Source organism: Leptidea sinapis, chromosome 6 (genome assembly GCF_905404315.1).
Source record: "Leptidea sinapis chromosome 6, ilLepSina1.1, whole genome shotgun sequence".
Lineage (NCBI taxonomy): Eukaryota > Metazoa > Arthropoda > Insecta > Lepidoptera > Pieridae > Leptidea > Leptidea sinapis.
The window spans coordinates 8927586-8949346 of NC_066270.1; the positions used below are offsets into that span (position 1 = coordinate 8927586).

The 21761-nt window shown below is 36.9% G+C and overlaps 1 protein-coding gene across 2 annotated transcripts in view; it reads right to left on the reverse strand.

Moving 5' to 3' along the window:
- The window catches only part of LOC126965029 (4-aminobutyrate aminotransferase, mitochondrial), a 61085-nt gene extending 46169 nt beyond the window's left edge, over nt 1–14916 (reverse strand). Inside the window, exons 1-6 of one of the 2 annotated variants that reach the window (XM_050808453.1) lie at nt 14697–14916; nt 13614–13723; nt 8395–8562; nt 6901–7179; nt 4808–4968; nt 1889–2039 (exon numbers count right to left, since the gene is read on the reverse strand). In XM_050808453.1, coding sequence (XP_050664410.1) covers nt 1889–2039; nt 4808–4968; nt 6901–7179; nt 8395–8562; nt 13614–13723; nt 14697–14757 — 930 coding nt within the window. In that variant the 5' untranslated portion in view covers nt 14758–14916. The remainder of the gene's footprint in view (nt 1–1888; nt 2040–4807; nt 4969–6900; nt 7180–8394; nt 8563–13613; nt 13724–14696) is intronic. The other variant, XM_050808452.1, reaches the window with a different exon arrangement.
- Between the last annotated feature and the right edge of the window lie 6845 nt (nt 14917–21761).

Genomic DNA, 21761 nt, shown 5'->3' on the forward strand with positions numbered 1-21761 from the left:
TATCTCGCCCCGGCTATAGCATATATAGCCTGTGTTATGGGTTACAAGACAATGATATATTTAATACAATATACTTACTTAAACATACATAAATTCATATAAACATACATAAATACATTTAAACATCCATGACTCGGAAACAAACATTCATATTCATCATATAAATGCTTGTACCTACCGGGATTCGAACCCGGGACCTCTAGCTTAGTAGGTAGGATCGCTAACCACTCGGCTATACAGATCGTCGATAGATAGTAGTAAGTAAACACTTACTTATATAAATTTCACATTTATGTAAAGTGATGCAATAATTTACAATTTAATAAGGGAACTATAATTTAATACGTGTGGTGTTATATGCATATTATTATCATTCATATTATATAAATATACTTATAAGTAAAGGACATTATAAGCGATTGAAATATTAAAATGGACACCTAGCTGATGGTTTTTACTACGAAAGACAACCATTCTACAGGTATTTCGATGAAATTTACATTTTTAATAAGTCCAACTATCATCCATTTGTGTTAAGGGTTAACTTGATCGAAAATCTGCATTGTTTTCATGAAAATATGAAAATAATTATCATATTTTTTTTTACGAAAATAAGGTACGGGACGAGTAGGACGTTCAGTTTATGGTAATTGATACCCCCTGCCCATTAAAATAAGCGGCACTACAATTGCGCTCGTCACCTTGAGACATAAGATGTTAAGTCTTATTTGCCCAGTTATTTCACTAGCTTCGGCGGCTTTCAGACCGAAACAATAATCTTAACACATTACTGCTTCACGGCAGAAATAGCCGCCGTTGTGATACCCATAATCTTGCCGGTATCCTGAGCAAAGGTGCCTCCCACTGGTAATCCCACTGAATTGGATACTTTCGCCGTAACGTCTTGTTCCGACTAGCTCATATTGTAGGAGAATTGAGAGCATCCGCCGACATAGGTATAATAAATCAATTTAAACAGCAAGGCCAGGGCATACAATCAAATAAATTGATTCGTTACAAGCTTCACTACATATTACAAAACAAAGTCCTCCGCCGCGTCTGTCTGTCTGTCTGTTCACGATAAACTCAAAAACTACTGCACCGATTTTCCTGCTGTTTCCACCAATGGATTGCATGCGGTACATTAACGATATTTGTTGGAGGTGTCGGAAAAAGTAAGCCGTCTGGGAGCTTTAAATAAAAACGCTGTGTAAACCCTTTGAGATATAACAAAATAATGTGTGGTGTGAGTAGTTAGCGATCCTATCTACAAAGCTACAGGTCCCGGGTTCGAATCCCGGTAGGTGCAAGCATTTATATGATGAATATGGATGTTTGTTTCCGAGTCATGGATGTTTAAATGTATTTATGAATGTTTATATGAATTTATGTATGTTTAAGTAAGTATATTGTATTAAATATATCATTGTCTTGTAACCCATAACACAGGCTATATATGCTTAACTTGGGGCAAGATAATTTGTGAAAAGTGTGTCAATATTATTATTATTATATAGATCTACAGAAAAGTCCGCGATAGCATATTATGTCAATATCTTAAGGATAACATATATATATCCATTTTAATACTTTAAAAAATTGGCAATTAATAAGCGTTAATGTAAAAGCTGTTTAAGTAAACTTCTATAGTTGAAACTAGAAGTCATAATTATTTAAGGCATAGATATATAATACCTCTAGATAGATCCTCTTGCTGCTAAACATTCGATGAAAACAGGCCAGGCTTAATACTTAAGTGTGCGTGACAAGCTACGTCTTACACTCGCGATTTGTATGTCACATTACTTACTCAACTGTCAACCTCATTTTTTTTCGACGTTTTCACACCTGTCACCAGTCACAAATGATCTTAGCTTTACGGAATTACCTCTTTGCAAATCTTCTGCAAGCCCCGGAAGAATTCGGGTGAAGCTTCGTAATCGCCACCTTCAGACTGAATTGGCTCTACCAGAACGCCGGCAACTGGGTTAGGCTTTTTGCTATATTGCTGTATAACGTCAGCAACTTGTTCAAGACATCTAGAATAAACAAAATATATCAGAATCAACAAAATAAAACTATTCAAAGAAGGATAAACTGTGTTATTAATAAACGCGATGTAATTATATCTAGATCATATTTAAGAAGATTTACGGTCGTTTTCAATAACGTACCTCTAGTTACGGATATATTGCTACGAGGGGAGGTCAAAAAGTTCGCGGAATGACTGGGAAAAAAGATGAAATGATACATTATGTTATTTTTCCTTTTCAATATATTCCCCCTTAACACGAATACATTTTTGGGATCTGGCATATAACTTATTAATACCGTCGAAAAAATAGGTTTTGTCTTGGGCGTCAAAATACGCCGAAATCGCCGACTTAACTTCATCATCGTCTCTAAATTTTTTTCCACGCAGCTCTTTCTTCATCTTTGGGAATAAATAAAAATCGCTAGGGGCCAGGTCTGGACTGTAGGGTGGATGGCGTAGTTGTTCAAAACCGCATCGATGAATGGCAGCCGTCGCAACATGACTCGTGTGAACGGGCGCGTTGTCGTGCAAAAGGAGTACACCTTTTGTCAGTTTTCCTCTTCTTTTTTCTTTAATAGCTTCTTTTAATCGGTCCAATAGGGAAGCGTAGTACTCTCCCGTTATAGAAACACCACGTTCTTTATAATCGATCAAAAGAATACCTTCAGTATCCCAAAAAATAGTCGCCATGATCTTTCCGGCCGATTGCGACACTTTAAATTTTTTTGGGGGTGGTGTGCCTTTTTTGTGCCACTGCATCGACTCCTGCTTTGACTCAGGCTCATAGTGGTGAACCCAAGTTTCATCACCGGTTACAATTCGGGCCATAATTTCTTCCCTAACTTCTCCACAGCGGTCCAAATACTCGCGGGAACAGTTGACGCGCTCACGTTTTTGCAGCGGCGTGAGCATTCTCGGGACCCACCTTGAACACACTTTACTCATGCCAAGATGTTGATGAAGAATATTTAAAATTGTGGTTTCTGATACTCCAACTGATGCTGCAAGTTGTTTCTTCTTCAACCTTCCGTCTTCCAATACAAGTTTTTCAACTTTTTCAATGATTTCCGGCGTAGTGGCCTCAATGGGCCGTCCAGGTCGAGGATCATCTTCAATTGACTCCCTTCCTTGCTTGAAAAGGCCGTGCCATTTGTAAATCATGGTTTTACCAGGAGCAGAGTCTCCGTAAACAGCTAACATCTCTTGCAAAATAGTTTGAGGCGTTTTTCCTTGTTTGGTGAGGAACTTTACGACGGCGCGATGTTCAATTTTCTCCATAGTGGCTAGTTTGTTCCCGATTTACTTGTTCACTCGTTTGTAACTCGAAAGCTAATGACCCAATTAGGCTAGAAATTGGCATATATAGTAATTATGAGTTACTCAAGTAGCGGCTACCTGGAGGAGCGACCTCACCCCCGCCAACCCCGCCATTCCGCGAACTTTTTGACCGCCCCTCGTATCACCGTTTAATGACAAGATCTTATCTAGCCATAGTTATGTCCAATATAGTTATATTATTAGTTATAGTCCAACGCTATCTGTCGATAGGTTATTGAAATGTAAGTAAGCGTAAAGGATAGATTTGTCTACCTCTTGTATGTTTAAACTTAGGATAGATAGGTTATTAAAAACGGCTATAAGATTATATGATGACAGAAAGATGACAGCTGTCAAAAATTGCGTTCGCTTCCTTTAATTGATGCAATTTGGGGTTGTTAACGAATAATTGTGGATCAATAGTCAAGTTATTATTGCTTAGATTGATGTTCTCTAAATGATTTAATATCTCTAAGAGCGCTAAGCTATCATTGTTCCTGTATACTTCATTTTATGTTGTGCTTAACGATGTTATAGTTAAACACAAGCTAAACACTGTTTTGTAGTAGAAAAAGATAATCTAAATTTTAGGCGTCGTTATTGTTAGGTCACTGTCTAACTAAACACGTGTCTAAGCCATGTTTATTTTTTTGTAATAACACAGTCTTTTTCCTTTACCCTTGTCACTGCAGAATTACTTGACAGACAGAAGTACTTTACACTTGGAGTAACTTTACATCGCGTTTATTAATATGACAGATGATTATATTTAAGCGAGACACCAAATTAAAGTTAAGCAAACATAAATGATTACTACAGCTCTGATATATTTATTTCTATATTACATATCGACAATTTTGATTGAAAAAGAAATAATACAAACTACATTTAACTCGACTTTATTATATATAAACAAAATGTTATGTTTTTAAAGTGATAACCCTCACTTCTAGGATTAATACACAAATAAAATTTGAAATACAAAATTTTATGAACGATGCGGGATTCGAACGCACGACCTCCGGCGTTCCGTGCCGGTGCTCTAACCAACTGAGCTAACCGTTAGAGTACCGCCTCGTTATAAAATTCTGTTTGCTTTGTTTAACTCTCAGTTTGTGGCTTCATCTACAGGATCTACTTTACAATTCATAACCTTGGGTTCGAATCCCGCATCGTTCATAATTTGTTTTTCAAATTTTATTTGTTTATTATATATATCTATAATGGATATGCACTAAATAATATAAAATACGAAATAAATTCGTGGGTAAAAATAATAACACAACTCATGCCTACCTAAACTGCCAAATTTATTGGAGAAATTCTGCAGATTGGTATTAATGTTTAACCAATAGCACTAGAAGAAAAATATAAATTAAAATAAGTGCAAAAGTAAAAAAGAAAAGCAAAAGTAAACGAATGGACAAAAAGAAACTGTAATATTATGTTCAATACTTGTTATCTTCTTGATGATTTTCGGTTTGATGTTGATCAAGTGGATATTTATATCTCGGGAAGGGAGCGACTGGCCAATCAAAAGCAGGGCTGTCCAATTTATGAATGGCTTTCGACCTTGTTGTTGAGAGAGCACCGAGCGTCCGCCCATGAAAACCTCCCTAAATGAAAAACAAATCCATGTTACATGTGTCAGCTTGATGTGTTTACAAGCGCTACAAACGTCATGAACTGTCATAAGACATTTGACATTTTTGACATTTCAAGTTCACGATATATGATTGACTAGATTAGACATCCCAATTATTTAACTACTGACTGTGTTAGTACTTTTTTAATATAATTATAACTATAATTGAAGAAATAACTATAATAACATATTATATACAGATCTTTGGTTAACTTGATTCTGTAAGTTAGTTGGCACTACAGTAGTGCCAACTAAAAGTTGGTATCATCATCACTGTGACGGTCGTGCCCTATATAAGCCAGAGCGCTTAGTTCGAGAGAATAATCCCAGCAGAAACTCCATAGGGAGTGCCGCTTGCGCCTCTCTCCCCCCATGAGAAGGTCGCCTTCGATGTAGGCTTAGAGGGCACCTGCCCAAAGCCAACTGCAGGTGGTGTTTAGTGGGTAGGCACCTAGGTTTTCACGTGAGTCCCACATAACCAACGCAGACTTAGGCTGCGTTGGTATGCATGAGCATTCACCACCTCCCTCCCGTCGTTATCCCGGAGGGTAGCCCATTCCCTTGCTTGGGCCCAAAAAAAAAAAAAAAATCGAGAGAACATTAGACATTGTTAATTGTAAGCGGTAACGCTGCCCAAATTGTATTAAGTAAATATAATAGTTATAAGTGGAAAGTGTAAAATACAGATGTGCGTTCAAATTACCAACCCCTAACACATATGTGGTAAGGGTTTAGCACAATGAGTGGCAATTATCTAACAGAAAGTCTTGATAGTGCCAAATGATAGAAGATTCACGTGTATTGAATTTTCAAATTCAAATATTTTTATTCAAAATAGGATTTAAAATCACTTATTGAATCTCAGAAACTACCCATCTATTCAATATAGTATGCCTCAGACCTGAGAAGAGGAGGAGAGAGGCAAGACTCGGCGGGCTTTTTTGTTCTACTTAATTTAGTTACAATATATGTAGTATAGTAGAATAAATTTATAAATAAATAGCCAGAGGGCGTTCGCTCCATTCCCAGTCTGCTGTATCATTAAGAAAATCATTTATGTTATAGTAACCTTTACCACAACAAATGTTTTTAACAATTCTTATGAATTTGGTAACACATATGTTGTAAAAGCATATACATCGATAAACCCATTTATTTAAAAGATATGTGATGGTAGATAAGTGAGGTCCCCAAGAACATAAATGATCAAATTGACTTTGTAGAGTACAAGCGAGTTTCACAATTCCTAATAATGTAGTTTAAATTTTGTATTTGTTCATAGCTCATGTGCATATCAATGAACCTTTCCCTGCCCAAGTATTGTGTTTAACTTATCATCTCTAAACCTTAATTATGAGGAGTCTATAATATCTATATTTAGGTAATCTATGCATAGCCTCATTATATCAACCATCACAGGACAAGGTTCATGTCTTAGGGACCTTAAAGGGCGGCAACGCATCTCTTGAACCCTGGTGTGTCCATGGGCGGTTGCCTCACCATTCCCCATCACGTACGCCGTTGCCAGTCCCCCCCCCCCCTCCCCTTATAATAAAAAATGTGAGGGGCCTAGCCCAGATAATTGAGCCTAGCTAACACATCAGCGTAGGGCCTTATGGTATGTTCTAGCAGTTCATAATAGCAGTCACGGTGCAAGTTGGGACTTTGAGAAAAAGTTAAGCCAGTAGGTCATTTTACCAGCTTGATTACAAAAAAGTTTGCACACTACAGATTGATGGCAGAAAAAGGCGCCGCCGTCAATTATCATGTTGGAATTTTATTAAAATACACATAGAAATTAAAAATAATTATGCATTTATTCTTTAAATTTCCTACATTCCTATTTCATATGCCGAGTTGGCAGTATAATATTACTAAGATGAATTATCTTATTATAACTTACCATAAATGATAAAATTGACAGCTTTGGTGACCCAGGCACCTGATTCAACATGCAAGAACTCATCTCTTCCGGGGTAAAGTCCAAGCGACCTCCCCGTTGCTTTGTACGGTACCAGAAGAACACTGCCTTAAAAGCATTTTCATTTGAACATGAACCACACATCATCGTCGAAACTTCTTCCAGGCCGGGTGGTGCCACAGACATCAAAACCTTTCTGAGTCTATCTGGATATTGAGTTGAAGGGAAAACACCTAAGGCTGGCCGATTGATTAATTCTTTCTAAAAATGAAATTTATTAGTTTTAATGCAAATGTCGCAAACTATTTAGAAGTATTTCAACATAAGACTAGGTTCAGCTAACAGGATTAATACAATATAATTGGTTGATTATTCAGTAAAATCCACTTAAGACGATTTCACAGGGCAACCAACAACGCATCTTAAGCGACAAAGCGAAATATGAGGGATAGGGAAATAAAACGTACCTACTACACATAATAATAATAATACATGATATTATGTTTTAAAATCGTATATGTAGGTACTAAATTATATAACTATAATAGTACATTACGATACAAATGCGCAAAGTAGGTCGTTCCCGCACGAGCGACGCGAGTGCAGGGTGACCTACGTGCGCACAAGTATCGTATACTATTTTGCCTATTAAGTTGCGCAAAGTTCGACCACTATAATTATTTTCAAACATTCCCGCACGCTCGTGTCAACGTGTGGGAAAGTGGTACTTTGCGAACGCAAATGCATGCGCAAAATCGAACTTTGCGCACTATACTAGGAAAATTAAATTAAATACATTTTGTTACTTTAATCACTTTGGTTTGTCAGAAACATTTTGATGCAGTACCAATTACAAGATTTTCAACATAATTTAACTTTTGCAGTGAGTCTTTGCTTTGATTTAAAAAAGCTGCAAAGGCGTCTTAAATCACTTAAATATCGTTTTATAAGAGAAATCGTATTAAACGTGATCGTATTAATCAGGTCCTACTGTATATGTGCCATTATTTTTTGGTTGGTAACTTTACGTAAGACTTTGTCATTTTGTGGTTGGTAACATGATCCCGTTGCTGTAGATATTAGGGCTTCTGATGAAGAAACCCGAGAAGTAGTTTTGGCGGTCCTCTTTTGATGTTATTCTGACACTCCCTTAAGAATTCTGGAGAGAGGAAAACAGGTGGAAATCTGAAGGCTGCATTAACACCCCCAAGCCAATCACTCTTATTTTTTGCTGAGTAGCTAAAGATGTTTCTATTGATCAATTCCCGCCGCTTTTATTCATCTTCTTGCTTGAAACTCATCAGTTGTTGACTGTAGAGATCGGAATGGATGGTTCTGATCGGCGGTAAAAGCCCATAGTGAAAGTCAAACATTATCACTTTTCAATAAATGATGTACCATTGTAGATGAACAACAGACGGTAAATTTATGTAATTAATACCTAGTTTAATTTATATTACATTTAAAAATACTTACTAAATTATGTTCGTCATCAAATGCACTTAATAACTCAGGGTGGTTATAGCCAAGAGGCATGGATGATATTTGAGTGAAGGCATCTAAGAATACGTTGCTATCTGCATCCACAAAATAATTTCCAATGCTCTTGTCGTAATCAGCGAAAAGCTGAACTGAGCCAGCTTGCTGCAAGAATAATAACAGCGTTTAATTTAAATAAAAGCGTTCATGCCGACGGCAGCTGGGTATAATAAAACAATTCAAATTCAAACTAAAATATTTTTATTCAAAATAGGATTCATAATCACTTATTGAACGTCAAAAACTATCACCCATTCAAAATAGACTGCCTCAGACCTGAGAAGAACGGCCGCAAGAAACTCAGCCTCAACGGCCTTTCAATTAAACTTGGTATAAAGTTATATCTGACTATAAACTGAGAATATGCAAATTGTTTACAAATAAATGCTTATATTTGGTTTTTTTCGGACGTATAATGTTTCCCGCTTTTATTTGCAAGGCAGCTTGACCTTCGGAAAAATACAGAATTATTATTGTTTTGACAGTGTTATCAGCGACATAGCAACATTTTGCATATTTTTTGTTTATTCTCAGGTATAACTCTATACCAAAGTTTATTTCTGAAGTAGTAAGGGTGCACGAAATAGGAACTACAAGAAGCTAAGGTTGGCAACACTGGTCACTAGCGCAGTCGCGATGTGTTACTATGTGTGATCGTAATGTGTTATGACGTCTGGATCGTAAAGAAACTTAATAGGGGTTAAAGTATATGAATTTGCCGGTTTATTGTAATAGGGATATTGAAGAATGGGTGAAGAAACGCGTGTTGAAACTTTTGTTACCTTGTTGAATCGATACAGAAATGGAGGAATATTGAATCGAATTGTGACATGCGATGAAAAGTGGATTCTTTACGATAACCGCAAGCGAAAAATGCAATGGCTGACCTCAGGCCAAACGCCGCAACAATGTCCTAAAGCAAAGCTTCCCAATAAAAAGCTAATAGTAACTGTTTGGTGGTCTCAGTATGGTGTTATTTACTAAAGCTTTCTTCGATCTGGTCAAGCAATAACGGCAGATGTCTACTGTGCCGAACTCCGAACAATGATAGCAAAACTAACAGCGAAACAGCCCCGACTCATGAATCGATTAGAATTTTAGAAACCATTCGTCACCCTCCGTATTCGCCAGACCTTGCTCCAACGGACTACCATTTTTTTCGTAGTTTGGACAATTTACAACGTGATAAAAAGTTTTCTTCTCAGGAGGCAGTACAAAATGCAGTTTTGCAATTTCATACAGTTTGTAGAATCTCGATCGTAGTGATCTATGGCAAAGGCATAACCCTTCCTATTAGATGGCAGCAATGTATAGATAATAATGGTAATTAACTAGATTAAATAAATATGTAAAATTAAAAAAAAAAAAATCAATTTCTCAGTTCAATCATTACTACTATTATTGAAAAAAATTATAACAACTGCATGCGAATATGATATCTATATTAGTTTCTAAATTGAAATAAATTGGTTACAGTGTCCTCTGGCATTGAAGTCAAAATAGTTCTTCAACTAGCTGACCCGGCAAACGTTGTTTTGCCATATAAAGTATAATTCACGCGATAGTTTTATAAGTAATAAAATATTGCCTATATTATAGCCTGTACATCATTTTGTTCTATTGTCAATAGTTTTTGCAGCGCACGCAAAAATAGATTTTCGATTTTACACCTTGTGTTACAAAATAGCAATTTTATTATGGATCCCTAATTTTGAAAAAAAAAACATAGCCTTCCTCGATAAATGGACTACCCAACACTGAAATAATCATTCAAATCGGACCAGTAGTACCAGAGATTAGCGCGTTCAAACAAACAAACAAACAAACAAACAAACAAACACTGCAGCTTTATAATATTAGTATAGATATGTAACTCGTGATTTAAAGTTATTTAACCGCTAAATGCGGATATGACATAAGTGCTAACTGTAGGGTAATCTGTTTACCGCACTCTCTAGTGGCAAGTGGTCAAATTAATTGTTTACTATTCAATAAAACGATAACATAATAATAACATTATAACAAAAGTAACATCTAAGTAAAAAATGTAAGATTACGTTGTAGCCAACCATTGTTTTCTGTGTATTATAAATACATTTTGATTTTTAAATGTGTAACTTTTGGATCAACTTGTTTGGACTTTTCCGTGCGTTGAAGTATGCATTTGCCGTTTTAGCGTATTCGCTAATTTAAATAAAATAAAATCTCCTTTCTCATACAAAAGAACATTAAAAAGAAGACGTAGGTACACTAACTAATTTGTCTGAATATGTTCAGATCTACTAAATTTTGCAATGCAGCAATGAACATGAGCACATTGCAATTTACGATTAGAGACAGTTTGGAGGTGTCGTCTGGCATAAGCACTTTGGAAAATCAAATCTATGTAACCTAACCTCAAAACATAAAAGTTGCTTAAAGGCCAAGCAGAAGTGCCGCTCCGGGGCTCATATTTGAAAAAAAAAAACACGTAGGGAATGGCGGGCATGGCCCGGGGTATAATTCAAGTCTGAAGCTCACTCCGCACACTTTTACATCCTAAGTTCTTCTAGTGGCGTCTTATACACGCCCACGATAACTAAGTACACTAACTTTCTTCTAACCACATTTCTAGGTTGTTATAAAAACAAACACATAATAATATGTCGAAAATGGTATCCTGGGATCAATTCTTGAGACACGACCCCTCGAATTTAAACATATTTAACTTTCAAACACGTCAATTTTTCACGATTATTTTCACTTCAAAACTCGATCGCTCGTCATTGAATTCTATTAAGTAATGGCTATCAGTATTCGACCCCCATATGCCCATTGTGTCATTTACCTCTGTCAATCGTTTACGGTGTTGGTTCAGACTTCTGTGCACTTAATTTTCACTTTTTATCTGATTTGAGATCAGAAACATCTTATTGTAATTTCTCAAAAAATATGCATTACCTATTAATAATAATGGTAGCGTTATGATCAACGATCCAATATCTACCAGCTTTAATATCATTGACATCTCAACTCTTGCGACACGATACTAAATCAAACGTCACCGCATATTATGTACTTCGATTAAATAAAAAATAAAATATAATATCACTATCAATCTAAAAACTAGCTTAGGAATAAAGAAAAGGGGGAGTTGTGTTGTTGTGAATGTTGAATAAAAAAAGTTCGGCCGAGTATCGTTTATTTTCTCCTAAGAATTGAAGAGTTCCGTTACTTTATCATGGATCCCAAAATCAGAACCCAACCAAACTATCTTTGAAGTATATTCTTTACAACAAAAAAAGAATTATCAAAATCGATTCACCCAGTCAAAAGTTCTGAGAAAAACAAACATAAAAAACCGACGAATTGAGAACCTCCTCCTTTTTTGAAGTCGGTTAAAAATTATTTTCATACCCTAATTAATATTCTTTTACTTTATGGAATAGGAGGACAAACGGGCGTACGGGTCACCTGATGTTAAGTGATCACCGCCGTCCACATTCTCTTGCAACACCAGAGGAAACACAGGAGGCCTTTATGAAAGGTGTACGCGCTTATTTTGAAGGTACCCAGGTAACTTAGTTGTGTGTGGAAGAAAATTCCTTGAAAATTATTAATTCTCTATAACCTAAGAGACCATTCAACTATTAACGTATCTAGATATTATACTTTCGAAAATAAATATGACCAGCCGTAACACATAATACATTCGTGATTAACATAGTAGTAATAAATGGATTTCGATTATGTTCCTGTTGTCCCCTCTATTTGACTTACATGTTTAATCTATACTAATATTATAAAGCTGCAGTGTTTGTTTGTTTGTTTGAACGCGCTAATCTCTGGTACTACTGGTCCGATTTGAATGATTCTTTCATTGTTGGGTAGTCCATTTATCGAGGAAGGCTATAGGCTATGTTTTTTTTTTCAAAATTAGGGATCCGTAATAAAATTGCTATTTTGTAACACAAGGTGTAAAATCGAAAACTATAACTGAGAGGCGGGGGCGAGATAGTGAGAAGACAGTCGTGACATGCAAAAATTATATTTCCGTAAGAATGCGTTTAAATTATTCAAAACAATTCTGAGCAGTGCACACTGCTGGCTCTGAGTATCCCAACGGGGGCTGGAAGTACTCTGGGTCAGCAATGTATTTTTATTGTTCTATTTTTGCGTGCGCTGCAAAAACTATTGACAATAGGACAAAATGATGTACAGGCTATAATATAGGCAATATTTTATTACTTATAAAACTATCGCGTGAATTATACTTTATATGGCAAAACAACGTTTGCCGGGTCAGCTAGTCTAATCATATAATTACTGGAACAAAAAAAAACAATAATACATGGGGCACACTAAAAGTATTGCACTTCTAGCTAATCGGAACTATTGGAATTTCGAATGTTATATTTTTTGAAACGTTGCAACCTTCTTAGTAATAAAAAAAAAATTGGCGGGAAATCATTTGTCAATTGTTTTTTATCACATATATAATACGTACGCAAAGAAAATGGAATTAAGTCGAAAAGATTTTAGAGCGATATTTTTTTATGATTTTAAAAGTTCTTTCTCTCCGCAAAACTGTGCCGCTCGTCTTCAAAATGCTTTTGGGACAGAAGCACGTCAATTTGTTTTAAAGTATGTATTATGTTTATTTGATTTGAGTATTTTTATTAGTAAAAAGTTTTAAGATATTTTATCCATGGCATGTTGAAAAGATTTAATTAATATTTTATTTTCATATACCCTGTCTGGCATACATATAGAGATTAACAACGCAGATCTCACCAAAAAATTATTTTTTAGAAAAGAATGATGTCCTATTTCTAAAGTAATAATTTGTCTTAATAAACTGCCTAATCAGTCACTATCACTTATGTTATATAAAATTATTATTTTAAATAAATAAAATATCAACATTCTATTATTCTATTAAGCCCTTTTTATTCTGAGTTAGAGGATGTCTCTTAACTCGGTATGCCGCTTGGCAAAGGCCTCTTCTAGCTCTTTCCATTGGAGTCTGTTATGGGTCACTCTTCTCCAGTTCGGGCCCACTGTGAGTTTGAGTTCATCCTCCTATCTTGTTCGAGGTCTCCTCTGGCTCCACGTGCAACCTCTTGGATACAACAACATTAATTTGACTTTAAAATCAATTGTTTCGTTCAACTTACTTGCATAGAAGACAGCTGACTTAGCAATTCCTTCGTCTTCGGTCCTGGCACTTCTGTTACAATGCATGGCTTCTGAGGTTCTTGAGCTAAAGTAGAACGATTTTGGGCACCTATAATTATAACAATACTTAGAATACTCTTCATTTCAGTTACTTATATTTCTTTATATTTTATAAGTAGCAGGGTCTTATTATAATATACATAAGTACCATAACTTAGTTTTTTAAGGATATTATAAATAAGAAATGGTATAAAATATCATCATCATAAGCCGGAAGACATCCACTGCTGGTCAAACGCCTCCCACAAACATACCCATGACTGTTCTGTGCTGCCCTCATCCCACATATTTGATTGTATACAGGTTCTTTTTAATCAATTTAAATTTCAGAGTTAAAATTTTTCTATATCAACATAATATGAAAAAATAGTTCCACAACCACCTGTGAACAGCCCACCCAATCCATCCATTCAAGCAACCCTAATTGACCAGGAATATCTGGGCCTATAGGAAACACGCAACAGCTGGATGTTGATATATCCTGTTGATGTACCGAATTGATAACACACAGTGGAAGGCCAAAGGTTGGGAGCTATTTTTGGCCACAAGCGGAAACACCCCGAACAGAAATGACCTTAGCCTTCCAACTTTGGGAGACACAAATGATGCCCAATGCAAACAAACAAGGGAGCAATTGGACGTTTTTTTTTCAAGAGCTGCCTGTACTCCAATTGTTTTGTGTAAACTCAAAAAAAACGATGAGGGAAACATGGACCATTAATATATTCTTTAAAATTATGATTATCTCTTGAAATAGTCGCTCCTACTTTATTGAATCTCATCTTGGTTTTTACTCCATTTGTCTATATTATTTTGTGTAAATATATTAAGAAAAATCGATTAAAATAATGAAATTTAAAAATACATATCTCGTAAAGTAGACGTTTCCCAGGAAAAATAATAGCACCATTGGATTTTAGATTTTATTTCTTATTTAGTAGCATACTTTTTTTTCCGAATTCGTGCCAATTGCACTAAAATAATTTAAGCGAATAGTATATGGATTTAAATTTACTACTTACGTTGTAAAACTGATGTCTTAATGTTTTTTTCAATTAAAGATTTGCACCCTCGACGCAACATACCTACTAAATTTTATCACTATGTCGCAATGATAATAACTTCCAATTATCAGAAGAATAATAATATTTAATGATAATAAAATATTGATCAAATAATTAATATTACTTCAAACTCTGTTCAGCAGTACCTATCCAGTTCACTAGGTACCAATTCATTACTTTGATCAAAGAGAATGTAAGCACTACCTCCATCTTTGATCTTAGAATATAGTGAGACTTTTATTATAGCTATTGACAAAGATGTAAGAACTACTTGAACGAGTGTTTAAATTCTCTTTGGATCCACTCTCTACTGAGAGCAAAGAATATATTTATTACAAGTATAAATCTTATAACTGTATTTACAGTACTATGACTACATAAAATTAAAACTATTATTACGTGGAAGCGTACCAAGAATACTGGCAGCATTACCAAGTTGGATAGCAAGGCTGATCCGTTGACCGAAATAGCTGCCAGCGCTTGGGTTTCCAGTAGCCTAATTGAGGCGTGAAGATAGTATATTGAACATTCTCCGCGCCTCTGGGCCCCACGGGCCAAGTGTCTCGACACCAAAAGGCACAAAGATGTATGACTCACTGAGACCAACATATTTGCAACGCTTGCTGTCTTCGGCAGTCGAAGCAGCAGCCCCAGCACCAACTGACGTAACTTGGACATGAGAAGGAGCCAGAGTGTCCACGCAAGTAGCGTCCCACACCAGCGCCCTTCCCCGTGCCCAAGCCACCAGCGTCATTCCATCAGGACGCTTGCCATCGCGGCGGGTAGTACCAGTTGGCTCTAAAACAGCTGGTATATTAAGAAAATGCCCTGCGGATGACTTCATTAATGCTGGCGTGACGACTGATGCAGCCTACCGATTTTAGGCAGGATAACCCGTAACGTCCAAGAGCATCTACCTGAACGCCACATCTACATTGATGTGGTTCATTCAGTTTTATACCTAGCCGGAGTGATACGCATATTGACAAATAGCGTTCCAATACAAGTATATATATTATTTATAGTACAAGCCGAGAGTCTACTGATGAGTAAAAACCGCCTAGTGAAACTCTGAAAAAAGCGGTTGTATGAAACGTACAGCTGCATCATTAATATAATAACAGATGACGGCTATAATCTACTAATGCCCGGTTTCTGAAGCTCTCTGATAAAAAATGATTATGATTATTTTTTAAAAAAGATGTCAATATGAAACTTTTTCGAAAAGAATTTTCGAAATTCAATTGTTTTCGATTCGTTATTCGTATTTCGAACTTCGTAGTGTGTATTTCGTTTAACATTCAATATAATATTTTGTTTCTTGTTTTTTTTTTCTGTATTTTTTTATAAGGGACGAGACGAGCTGGACGTTCAGCTGATGGTAATAGATACGCCCTGCCCATTACAATGCAGTGCCGCTCAGGATTCTTGAAAGACCCAAAAATTCTGAGCGGCACTACAACTGCGCTCTTCACCTTGAGACATAAGTTGTTAAGTCTCATTTGTTTTTTCCCAGTAATTTCACTAGCTACGGCGCCCTTCAGACCGAAACACAGCAATGCTTACACATTACTGCTTCACGGCAGAAATAGACGCCGTTGTGGTACCCATAATCTAGCCGGCAACCGGTGCAAAGGAGCCTCCCACTGGTAAATTAAAATTGAAAGATGGAATCAATCAAACGTAGCAAAAACTGCACCGAAGGAGAGAAGGTGCTTCTCATCGAAGTAGCCAAAGAATTTCTATTCATTAGTGACAACAAAAAGACGGACGGGACTACCGTGGAGACCAATCCAGCAATTTAAAAAAATTGTGCTTTAACATCCGTAGTATCTTCATAATACCTAAGTCTTAAGTGTCTTGGTACAGATATATTAGAAATAAACTCCAGTAATTCTAAATCAGATTCTGAGGAACTACTCGGAAAATCTATTATGCCGTAATCCGAATAATAAAAAATATTTAACTTTCACGAATAACAATACTGCTAATATATTTGAAACACAGAGGTAGGTACTTTATTATTTATATTATAACCTAAAACTGAAATGAAACGTCAAATAAAGTTATGGAACAGTTAAACGGCACACATTGGTCAGTTAAGTTGACTGTAGTTTAAACGAAGTTTAACTAGTGTTGCGTCGTTCAGAAACACAATTTTGTGGGTTATCGAACCAATAGCGCTATCGAATAGATAAACTGCCGATAAAAGTACTTCAGAAACCGAGCATTAATCAAGTACTTTATGCAACTGTTAGATTTCAAACTTAGCCGGATTATACTTCGTTGCCATAATACTACTATTTTAAACTTATATCACTGCTCATTTCATACTAAACTAAATTTCAATTTTTACTTAGGTAGTCCCGCTTTTTATTACGTAGGTACTATTTACATCCTCTTTAAAGGCATAATAGGTGGCATAAATTTGCCCTGTGCTTCCTCAGGGCGTAAAAAGAAAAGGAGAGTCCTAGGCCCAAGGGTGTCGAAAGAGGCGACTAAGGGCTAAGTCTTTAGAAGTGAGATAGTCACGCTGCCGTCTCATGAAGTCAGCACAATCGGGCCAGACTCGGCCTTTCTGATTAAATACCGGCGCGAAATAGCGGCCTAGTGCCTCTATGTTTCGCATAGGTTACTCCAGTAGGGTACCGGCTCTAACAGAGTCGGAGAATCCCTCCTCGAGCTGTCCGTCGTATTCTGGGAGGGCACAAAACAACGCATGTCCGAGGACAAATGAGGTAGTAACACCACGGCATCCCGCTCAGCGTGGACTTTTGCAATAACAGGGGAATTCACTCCAATTTAAACGCCGTCCACCACTACCTTGAGACGGCGCAGCCATCCTTGTGTTTCCTTACGGAGACGCAGATATCTCGACCTAGCGATACGTCATATTTAACGTACCCCGGGTACAAAATTGAGCACGATTTTTTGCCTCATGCCGGGGTATGTGTGTACACTAGGGAGGATATCTACTGTCGCCGTCTCGGCAATTTCAAGGGTAGGGACCTGTGTACTCTCTGGTTCCGTGTAGATTTTGAGGACCGAGTCCGTATCTATGCGTGTGTCTACAGGTCCCATACCGGTAACGCAGAAACGGATCATCTCATAGGCTGGCTGTATTCAAGCGGCAATTGACGAAGGGCTTGCACAGATCTGCTCCGCTGAAATCATAGTCTTGGGTAATTTCAACGGGCACAATGCCGAATAGCCAAGCCGTCACGTACCACAGTCTACGCAGCGTATCTGTGCATAATTTTGCATTGGTGTATGGTCTGTCCCAATTGGTTTTGTCGCCAAAGCGGCTCCCGGATGTGGATAGCCACATGCCATCCTTATTAGATCTTCAGCTGACTACACATTCCGAAAGTTACCAGGTCTCCATCGCCGCCCCTCTCTGAACGTCTAACCATTGCCTGGTCAGGAGTGTAGTGCCTATCCGACGCCCACGTCGCAGACCACCAGCGACCCGCCGCGTTGGGCACTACAAGTCAGCAGATTGGGATAGGATACGTTCCGTTTTTGCATCCTACCCTTGATCCTTGTTCATGCGCCGTTGCAGTAACCAATGTGATACTACAGAGCATGGATATTTTTATGACAAGCTCGGTGGCAGATCACAGCACTGGTTCGATGCGTTAGTTAAAGTAGCATATGACTGCAAAAAACAGGCGTATCGAACTTGGGTTGCGGCGAGGAGAGTGCGAAGAGGAAATATAAGTGCCTCCAGATTTTTTAAGCGGCCAATCGCCCGTTCGTAATCGAAGCATGTTGTCAAAATCGGCGACCAGTTTTCGAGTTACCCGACCGGGACCGCAAGTTCTGGTCGTTGTCGAAAGCTGCTCTTGGTAGCTTCAACCATGCTGTATGCCCGTACACGGGCCATGCAGGTCTCTCTAGGGAAATCGTCGGCCAGTCCGGGAGAAACTTGTGTCTTCTATCAAGTCCTCTCTTCTCAGTCGCGGAATGGGTAGATTGAACCTTGTCCAATTTAATCCCCAAAAGACTCAAAATTGCGCGTTTACCACTAAAAAAAAAGACATTTGTGGTATCACCGCTTCTTCGACAACACCACAGCCTCGCCTAGTATCGGAATTCTGGGTCTTGAAATCTCGAGCGATTGCCTATTCCGCTGCCATCTGGAGAGCAAAGCGAAATTGGCCTTGAAGAAACTGGGCGTCATAAATAGAGCATGGCAATACTTCCAGCCGGCCCACATTCTAGCGCTGTACTAAGCGCAGGTCCGGCCACATATGGAGTATTTCTGTCATCACTGGTGAAGCGCACCCCAGTATCAGCTCGATCCATGTGACTGCGTGCAACGTAGAGCAGCTCGAATCGTCGGGGATCCAGTGCTCTGTGAAAATTTCCATCACTTGGCGTTGTGCAGACACGTGGCGTCTAAGAAGACACAAAATGACTGACAGATGGCAGACTGCTGATGACAAATTCACAGACATAAAAGTATGAATTGTTATTTTGTCTTTCTAGGGAGATGACGCTATACCGAGAATAGAACCTTAGTATATTTACCATTTATAATATAAGTGTTACTATATGTGTATTTAAACGCAAACAAATATTCTTAAAAATAAGAAATTACTTATTAAGAATATATATACATTTCTTTTGTGCGTCTGTTGTAACTGAACTCCTCCTAAACGGCTGGTCCAATTTAAATGAAACTTTCTGTGTGTGTCTTCAGGTGGATTCGAGAATGGTTTAGATTCACAATTGAACTACCTCCCAAACGGCTGGACCGATTTGGATGATTTTTTGTGTGTTTCAGTGTATTTGAGATTGGTTTAGATTCTCAATTCCGTCCATATAATATAATTCTCCTGCTCATGTGTATGTTAGTGAACTCCTCCTAACGACTGGACCGATTTTTCAAATTTAAGACGTGTGTACAGAACAACGTCTGTCGGGTCCACTAGTAATTACTTAAAATCCTTACTTTCAAGGTGTAACTGTTTTTTTATGTAATGTATTTATTCGGAGTTAAAATTAATGTGGCTGGTAAGGTTATTTTATTAATATAAGATTGATATGCAAAAAGCGTAAGTAATTTAATAAACACGGTACTACTATTAAATACGGTAAAATTATTGATAAGTCCTGTGACAAGATCCACTTGTCAGAATGGCACACAGTCAGAAATGAAAGCAATAGAGTCGCTATTTTTAACGGACTTCAAAAAAGGAGGAGGTTCTTAATTCGTCGGTATGTTTTTTTATGTTTGTTACCTCAGAGCTTTCGACTGGGTAAGTAAACCGATTTTCATAATTCTTTTTTTATTTGAATATAGCTGAAGCTTTTATTGAAAATAGCTGGTGCTTCCCGTGTGGTCCCATTGCAATTTGGTCCAGATCTGACAATAGCAACCATGAGAAAACCATAAGTCTTAAATTTGCGTAAAGTATGTGCGCAACAAATTTACGAATCACTCAATATCGCGCCAACCGATTTCGGTAATTACATTTTTGGAGAGGTATATCCTCTCCATTCAAAGGTAGTTTGGTTAGGTTCTGGTTATGGGATCTATGACAAAGTAACGGAACTCTTCAATTCTTAGGATCAGCGATACTAGGCCGAATCTTTTATATGCTATCCGAATATTTGAGTCACCTACCGTAACGTCGTTATGGTCAAGGAATTGTCGTTGTAAAATATGATGATCAATGGAACTCTTAACGACTTACAGTAAGGGTGCGATCTGTGGCAGAATTTCAAACAGTTTGTAATAATATTGCAAAACGCTTACGTTCATTTGCATTGCAAGTTTTGTAGATCTACACAAATTTAGACAAATCATTAGTAAGTGTAGTTGAAATTCACAAAAAATAAAAAAAAAAAACAAAAATACAACCGATTTCAAAAACACTTTCAAAACAATAGATATAAGATGCAATAAAAAGTATAAAAATAATTGCGTATTTTTATACAATATAATTTATAAATCTAATTCTAGTAACGATTACTGTTATTTTTGGAGTCGATGTCAGTCAAGGTAGGTTTTACATAGTTATAGGTGGGATGTGCTTGAGTCACACGCGCGACTTGAGGAGGCGATAGTGGGGCCGCAGCAGGAGGACACCGATTCAAAAATAACAAAAATCGTTCCTAGAGTTAGATTAATTAATTAGATTGTATAAAAATATGCAATTATTTTTATACTTTTTAGTGCATATTATATCTATTGTTTTGGACTAGTGTTTTTGAAATCGGTTGTTTTTTTGTTAAGATTTTTTTTAAAGGCCTAGTGAACAATGATTAGCAATAGAGTATTTTGTGAACGGGTTACAAGAACGTGAACAATTACATACTAGTGCTATTTACACGTTATCACGGAAGTATCGCTACCTAGTGATAATCAATGCTTATTTACATCGCAAATATGTAAAAGCTAATATTTTTCAGCTTTCCCGTACACGAGATACTAAAAGACATTTACAGACCCAATAAGCATATTTATATTTCATCACTAAAGTATTTAAGTTTTTCGGATTTAACACCATTTAAAATTTGACAAAACCAGTCATACAAATATATGTTGATGTCCGCTTACACTACATACACAAACCCTGGAAAAGATATCTAAGTCTAAAAGACAAATTTCATTTAATTCAAGGAACCTCACATTAAAATAACTAGTTTAACTAATTATTTTATGTCAATAAAAATATTATATTTGAGTATTAGTTTCTCTCATTAAAGGTAACCTTTACTTATTAAATCTAAATCACTTTAGAACGTAAAGAAGTAACAAATATAAACACATGCCAATAAATAAAATAAACATACAAACTTTCCCCTTTATGATATGAAAGAGATTTTTGATTAACAACCTCCGACTGAACTTCTTCATCTTGATCGGAAAATAGGGACAGACAGACGAACGTAATACTTAGAGTAGGTATCCCTCTTTTTCGTCTAGGTTTAAAAATCAAAATACGCAGTTAAAACTGAAATATTGTTTACATTGCTGCCTATGGACCAATAATACACTGGCCTGCAAAAGTA